The sequence below is a fragment of the Ananas comosus genome, linkage group 7 (genome assembly GCF_001540865.1).
Source record: "Ananas comosus cultivar F153 linkage group 7, ASM154086v1, whole genome shotgun sequence".
Lineage (NCBI taxonomy): Eukaryota > Viridiplantae > Streptophyta > Magnoliopsida > Poales > Bromeliaceae > Ananas > Ananas comosus.
In genome coordinates this window covers 11447232-11455732 of record NC_033627.1, presented here as the reverse complement: position 1 = coordinate 11455732, position 8501 = coordinate 11447232, and the positions used below count along the sequence as shown (strand labels likewise).

General features: G+C 37.2%; 2 protein-coding genes across 2 annotated transcripts; one reads left to right on the top strand and one right to left on the bottom strand.

Moving 5' to 3' along the window:
• On the bottom strand, positions 1–973 carry LOC109713449 (peptidyl-prolyl cis-trans isomerase). The gene has a single exon (XM_020237538.1). The coding sequence runs from the start codon at positions 843–845 to the stop codon at positions 327–329; it is 519 nt and encodes a 172-aa protein (XP_020093127.1). The 5' UTR covers positions 846–973; the 3' UTR covers positions 1–326.
• LOC109712420 lies at positions 5448–7357 on the top strand. Its single transcript, XM_020235979.1, has 2 exons — positions 5448–5565; positions 6111–7357. The coding sequence occupies exon 2, from the start codon at positions 6187–6189 to the stop codon at positions 7126–7128; it is 942 nt and encodes a 313-aa protein (XP_020091568.1). The 5' UTR covers positions 5448–5565; positions 6111–6186; the 3' UTR covers positions 7129–7357.

The window sequence follows — 8501 nt, the reverse complement described above, 5'->3', positions numbered from 1 at the left end:
GAGAGAGAGTAAAGGTGCGATTTTTATTCATATTTTGTTCGATTAAAGCTCGAAAACCCTGGATCAACGGAGAAGCAGAAACCCTAGACGAGATAAACACACAGAGAGATCGCACGGATCCGGAGAAACCATAAGATCCGGTCGATCACAAACCCTAATTTCGAAACCACACAAACAACACAGACGACGACGACCGACGCAAGAGGAGGACGAACACCAGTATTTCACCGATTATTACATACCATTACTACTACTAGTAGTGGTAGCAGTAGGAGGAGGAGGAGGAGTGGATCGGCGAGGAAGAAGGCGACCGACCGGCCGGAACCCTAGGAGAGCTGGCCGCAGTCGGCGATGGTGACGGCCTTGGAGGTGGTGCCGCTGCGGGATCCGACCTTCTCGATGGCCTTGACGACCTCCAAGCCCTCGACGACCTGGCCGAAGACGACGTGCTTGCCGTCGAGCCAGGGCGTGGCGACGGTGCAGATGAAGAACTGGGATCCGTTGGTGTTGGGCCCTGCGTTGGCCATGGAGAGCACCCCGGGCCCCGTGTGGCGCCGCACGAACTTCTCGTCGGCGAACTTCTCCCCGTAGATCGACTCCCCGCCGGTGCCGTTCCCGCGGGTGAAGTCCCCGCCCTGGCACATGAAGTCCGGGATCACGCGGTGGAACGTAGACCCCTTGTAGTGGAGCGGCTTCCCCGAGCGCCCCATGCCCTTCTCCCCCGTGCACAGCGCCCTGAAGTTCTCCGCCGTGCGCGGCACCTCGTTCGCGTACAGCTCCATCACGATCCGCCCCGCCGGCGCCCCCGCGATCGCCATGTCGAAGAACACCCTCGGGTTCGCCATGATCGCGAGCTCTCTCGAGAGACGACGACCACGACGACGACCACGACCGCGAAAAAGAGAAGGAGACGAGGAAACTAGGGTTAGGGTTTTTGGGAGTTGGGTGCGCTTTGTGGATAGAGAGCGAGAGACGGGGCGGCGCGGGGTGAGGTTATATAGAGACCCGGGGTGAGGGAGATATTAGTCCTCGGAGGATCCGGACGGTTGGAGGAGGACACGTGGCGTGATCGGACGGAGGGAGGTTAACTAGGGTTAGGGGGGGTCGGGGGCGGGCATATGCGGTCGCCACTTGGTGAGATATTCGCGGGGTGGGAGACGATGCGCTGCGTCGCGGGTTGTGTCGAAGTTTCTACAACTGGGCCACGCGTCGTCTTATGATTGGTTCTGTCCAGGTCGCAGCAAATTTCCGCGCCCGGATATTTTTGGTGCTTACGCTGCGGGGTTTAAATTTAAGGAAAAAAAAAAAAAAATCCCGGTCTGCCACGTCGTAGGAGAGCCACTCGACATGTGCGCCATTGTTTCAATTGTGCAGGTGTATTTTGAATTTTGAATGGTTCGGTAATAGACCCGGTCTAGGACGGTGTAGACGATAATAATAAATAATAAATTATAATAATATGGTAAACGGATAAGAACCAAAGTAGTCTCTTTCCGAGGCAGGGTGTGGTTCTCGATGCAACTAGTATCGGTCGCCCGAATCCGGACGCGCCCGAAACTTACAGGCCTGCAGTCGTACGCCCGAAACCTTGTTTTTGTTTCCCACGACACTGTATCCGAGCGGAGATGTTTCCGGATTCGAGGATTCGGGCGCTCCAAACTCTTCTTCCGAGCACCCGAAACACAGATTCATATATATATATATATATATATATATATAGAGTTCGGTTATTATACTATTAATAGCACGAAACACTTGGTATTATCGAGTTTTCCACCGTTAGATCTATCCTTTTAATCATTTTCACCCGTTAGATCATATTATTCAACCAACCACCCACTCAACCCTAGTGGGCCCATATCATCCTAACCGCACATCTCTTAATCTAATGGCTAAAAACTGTCTATTAATAGCTAGCATAGCTAGGATTATATATATATAATATATTATAATATATATATATATATATATAATCATATATAATATATATTAGTGATGCTATTATACTATCGTAACGCACGAGCCTTCCGTCTTCCAGTCTCCGTTTCGATGTCCGACTTCGAATTCAATCGCTCCGTTAACCTGTATTCTAGAGTATTTGGGTACTAGAAATAAATTTTATTATTAGATATCATTTGGCCTATAGTGAACGAATGGACTCAAAAAGTCAAACAAATTCAATGCCGTATAAGCGTTTGAGCAGGTTTAACGGCTATAGACAATATCCAAATCACGTAAAATTTTGATAGAAAATTCTTCAATACTATATAAAACAAAGCAACTATCTTTGATTTAAAATTTTAATGTCATATTATTAATTTGTAAAGACTATTTATTTTCAGCTTGTAATTTGAGTCCCCTTCTTCAATAGCAAATGATATCGTAAACATCATAAAATATATTTTCTAGGTACTTCCAATATACTCTATATCAAGTTTAACGGAAGCGACTGACATTCGAATAGTCGCCAACATCGAAAATGAGCTGGGGAACCCCACGGAAGGCTCCGTGTTCACATAGCATAGTAGCCTCACTCTTATATATATTACTATATATTATATAAGAAGAGAGAGAGCTGAGGAGAGATGAGAGAGGAAGAGATTTTTTTAGAGATACTATCAGTAGTATAATGCACCGTTTTACTACCTATTTGTATTCGATAGTAGAGCTTCTCAAATTGACGATCGCGCTCCGTTTAACATATCAATTACCACCTGAAGTGTTTAAAATTCAAAATTCAATATCTTTTCGATCATACTTTCCTAATGATCAAAGGGTTCAAAATTTGTATTAATTTTTAATGGTTCGATAAGAGGCGTTTTTCTCGTGATTTGCGCGTAAAATACCAAATCAATTGAATTTGTTAGAAAATTCTTTAAACGTATTAAAAAAAATCTATATTCCTGATCTTCAGTATAAGACTTCTATCATCATTTATAAAAATATTCATTTTCAGCCCATTCATTTTCTGTTCACTATGATGAATAAAACAATATCAAAAGTGCAAGGTGAAATTTGATTTCTAGATAGTTGTAAATGTTTAATAGCTCATATTTAAACGAAGCCATTCGTCATGAAGCTCTATTATCGAAATACAAATAGGTTAGTAAGAATGCCTCGTTTACTAGCTGATAGTATCGCTAGCTAAATATAATATTAATAATATATATATATATATATATATATATATATATATATATATATATATATATATATATATATATATATAGTCCGATTGGGATACAATCGATAGCACGAAGCATTTGGAGCTATCAAGTTTTTTGCCGTTAGATTTATCTTTTTTATCATTTTCATCCGTTCGATTATACTATTCAACTAATCACTCACTCAACCCTGGGGGGCCCACATCATTCTAACCGCATATCTTTTAATCCAAAGGCAGAAAACTTAATAGCACCAAGCTATTGGTACTATTAGTTTTTTAACCCTTGGATTAAAAAATATATGGTTAGGATGATATCGGCTCCCTAGGGTCGAGTGAGTGGTTGGTTGAACAATATTTGAATAGTATAATCTAACGGGTAAAATTAATCAAAGGGTTAAATCTAACGGTGGAAAATTCGATAGCACCAAATCTTTGGTACTATCGATAGTATTCCAGCCAAACTCTCTCTCTCTCTCTCTCTATATATATATATATATAAAGAATTGAGCTAGAATACTTTTAGAAGCACCATCTCCTTGGTGCTTCTAAATTTTTAGCCATTGGATCTACTCCTTGATTATTAATAGCCATTGGATCAACATTATTCCATCTATCACCACCTACCACCATCAGTCCAATCCTACATTTTTTCATCCAAAGGCTAAAAACTCCAAAGCACCAACTTTTTCGTGCTTTTCGAAGTATTCTATCTCAACTCTCTCTCTCTCTCTCTCTCTCTCTCTCTGTATATAGTGTGAGGCTACTATGCTTTTGGAAGCACGGAGCCTTCCGTGCTTTCATGTCGTTTTCGATGTTGCAACTTTCGAATCGTCGATCGGGTCCGTTAAACTTGATCTAGAGCATCTGAAGTATCTAGAAAATAAATTTTATGATTTTTCGATATCATTTGCCTAGTGATCGAAGGGGCTCAAAATCAATAATTTTAATGGCCGTAGTAAGCCGTTTGCGAGTTTAACGGTGTAGAAATATCCAAATCATGTGAAATTTTGATAGAAAATTCTTTATACTATATAAAACAAGATCAATATCTTTGATCTAAAATTTTATTGTCATATTATCACGTTTTGTAAGATTTTTATTTTCAGCCGTTGATTTTGAGCCCCTTCGTTCACTAGGCAAATAATATCGAAAAATCGCATAATTTTTTTACTAGGTACTTCAAATACTCTAGATCAAGTTTAACGGAGCCGATCGACGATTCGAAAGTCGCAATATAGAAAACGATCTAGAAGCACGGATGGTTCCGTGCTTCCAGATGCATAGTAGCCTCACTACATATATATATATAGTGCGGCTAGGATGCTTATGGAAGCACGGAGGGCTCTGTGCTTCCACTTTGTTTTCGATGTTCGGACTTTTGAATTGACGATCGGCTCCGTTAGACTTGATCTAGAGTATTTGAAGTATCTAGAAAATAAATTTTGCGATTTTTCGATATCATTTGCATAGTGATCGAAGTGGCTCAAAATCAACGGCTGAAAATAAAAATCTTACAAAATATGATGATATGACATTAAAATTTTAGATCAAATTTATTGATCTTGTTTTATATGGTATAAAAAATTTTCTATCAAAATTTCATGTGATTTTGATATTTCTACACCATTAAACTTGCAACCGGCTCACCACGGCCATTAAAATTATTGATTTTGAGCTCTTCGATCAATAGGTAAATGATATCGAAAAATCGCAAAATTTATTTTCTAGGTACTTTAAATACTCTAGATCAACTCTAACGGAGCCAATCGTCGATTCGAAAGTTCGAACATAAAAAATGACTTGGAAGCACGGAGGCCTCCGTGCTTTTATAAGCATACCAGCACAACTATATATATATATATATTTGGAAAAACTTCAAAAACCCCCCTGTGGTTTCGTAGTTTCTCACTTTGCCCCCCTGTGGTTTAAAATGTATCAATTTGTCCCTCTGTGGTTTCATTTTTCTCTTTTTCTTATCAATTTCATTATATATTTTTCTTAAATCAGTGATAAAATTAAAATTAAAGGGTACTAAAGTGAATATTTGATAAATCTAGATGGATATCTGAAGTTTTTTGTATATAATTTAATGAAATATTAACAAAAAAGTTACCGAAAAGATAAAAACGAAACCACATGGGGGCAATTTGATACATTTTAAACCACAGAGGGACAAAGTGAGAAACTACGAAACCACATTAGGGGTTTTTGAAGTTTTTCCCTTTTTTTCTTTTTTTTTTTTTTTTTTGGGCCCTATGTTCCTTGTCCTCGCAATCGTTTTTTCTTCTCTTCTTCTACTTCCTCTTCCTTCTGAGACTGTCCGAATCCACTGCAGCTCCTGAGCCCAAATCTTCGCGTGAGCAGTCAAAAGCTTGGGTTCCTCCTCCTTTGCTCTTCAGGTGTGGTAAAATCTTAATTTCCTTCTCATTTTCATCATCTGCATCCTTTTTTTTTTTAAATCTCTCTCTCTCTCCAGGAAAGCAAACTTTTGTGATCTCATCTCAGAACCTTTTTTTTTTTTCTTCAAATCTTCTTGTACTTTTATAAGTGTTTTAGCTTCTTTCCCCATCAAGATCTACTAGATTTTTCATCATAAATGTCTTTTTATTTGATTTTTAGTTTGCCCTAATTAGTTTCTCACTCTAAATTTTCTAAAAGTTTCAACCATGCCTGGAACAAAAAATCCATCACTTCGTAGGAACGATGATTTCGACGCAATTAATTTTGTATCCAGGGAGGCCCAGCATAGATATCAATTAGGTCGTTCTATTCAGCCTTGCCGTTGGGTTGATTTCTCCAACTTTGATTGTGAAGAACTTCTTGCTAGACTTTCCCAAGTAGGTTGGGATTCATTTGTCCAAAACAATCGACCCATTTATCCCGACCTAATCAAAATATTTTATGCCAATGCCTCCTATAACATATCTCATTCTACAATTTCTAGCCGCATTCGGGGACGCGATTTTTCGATCACTCCCGTCTTACTCAACACCATACTAAACATCCCTCGCGTCGGCGTGATGTATTACCGAACAGTCATTTGGAACTTCCCTGACTTCACCGAGGAGGAAGCTAGGAATCACCTTCTGTGCGAGCCGTCCGCTTCTAGAGAAGACAGCTCTAAGCTTTCGTTTCACGATCGCCTCGCCCATTTCCTCCTCACTAAGCTCGTTCTTCCTCGCGACGGCCACCACACTGCCGTCCAAAAGATGGATCTTTTCCTGCTTCACCATCTCAGAGAGGAGATCCGAGTTAACCTGGCCCACATTATTATTTGTCATATGGCCGCCGCTGCCGACCATGCCTCCCGCTCTCTTCCCTACGGGTCGTTGCTCACCGCCGTCTTCCAGCACTTCGACTTCGCTCTAGGGCGTGAGCTGCCGAAGAAGAACACTAAGCTTATCGACAGTAGCACTTTCACAAGTATCGGTTTCAAGAAAAACCAATGTGGACAATGGGTACGAAAAAATATAAGGGATACACCCGAAGATCAAGGTGGAACACCAAATGGCTCTAGATTCAGGGGTTTCAGTTATAGCAGAACGCGAAAGAAAGATCATTTATGTAGCAGTAGATTCTGTAGCGCCGACGTCAACTATGTTACAACCGATGAGGAAGAAGTCGAGGGCGAACGAGAAGAAGCGGGGCGCGAGGATGTACAACAAGAGGCTCCTATGCCTTCCCCTCGACATGCTCCTCCGCCGTGTGATCCTTATCCTACGCAAATAGATATCCGTCAACGCTTTGATAGATTGGAAAATCAAGTCTATCAAAGACTAAATAGGATGGATCACATGCTCGATAGGATGGAAAACCAATGGAATGCACTTTTTGAACTCTCGAGCGCATTTTATGCGGCATACGGGCCTCGAGCTAGCCAACCTTCATCATCTACCGCGTCGCCATCGAAGGCAACAACGAGTCGAGATAAGGATGATCGAGACGGCGACGGTGAAGATTAGGATTTAGTTTACCTCTTTGTCTCTAGCATTGTGGCCTAGTGGCCCTTTTTGTTGGTTTTTATGTTTGATATTGAACTTTTGTTATTGTATTTTTCACTTTATGCTTATTGTTTATGTTTCTTTTCTTTTATACTTAACCTTGGTTGATTTCTTTTTTATGATGCCAAAGGGGGAGAAATATGTGATATAAAGATACCTTATTTGTGACATATGCTTGAGTTGCTTAACTCACTGATGCTTGCTCATTCATGTATGCTTCAAATTTAATATGATTATTGATATCATATATGCTTTGATTTCGATATCAATTGATATCATGTATGCTTTGATCGTTGCTATGAATTTGATAAATTTTGATATGTTGCTATGAATTTGATAAATTTTGATATCTTGCACAATCTGAGGTGGAGCACTCTGGTGACGATAAAGTTTAATTTCCTTTCCCATTTATTATTTATCTACTTTTTTTTTTTTATTATATCGTATTATTTGTCATCATAAAAAAAAAAGAGATTATTGGCTTAGTGGTCCTAATCTACAATTAAATTTTGATTATAACAAATAATAGTAAAATTTTGATTCTTTTGTTTAAAATTCTCTCAAATTTGGAAACTGGAAACAATAGTTTTCGGGTTTCAGAAATAAATTGGTATAAGGTTGGAGCTGCTGTTCCACCTTTTACCTGGAATAAGCTTGTTCTCGGATGAGAATAAGATTAATTAAAGTATAAATTTAATTTTAATAACAGTAAATCATTAATTAATCTAATTAATATATGTAAATTATTATTTATTACTTAAATAATAAAATAATTAATTAATTTATTATTTATAATTAATTATTAATAATTAGATAATTATTATTATTAATTTATTATTTATAATTAATTATTAATAATTATTAATATTTATTATTCTTAATAATTAGATAATCGATATTCTTATTAATTTATTATTTATAATTTTAATAATTAGATAATTAATATTATTAATTTATTATTTATAATTAATTATTAATAATTATTAATATTTATTATTCTTAATAATTAGATAATCGATATTCCTATTAATTTATTATTTATAATTTTAATAATTAGATAATTAATATTATTAATTTATTATTTATAATTAATTATTAATAATTTTTAATAATAATTATTGGTTATTAAAAATTAATAATAATAATAATAATAATTAATTAGAAAATCGATATTATTATTAATTAATAATTATTATTTTTTATTAATAATTATCAATTTATAATTTTAATAATTAGATAATTAATATTATTAATTTATTATTTATAATTAATTATTAATAATTAATTTATTATTTATTTTTAAGTAATATTTTGATGTTAATTAATTAGATAAT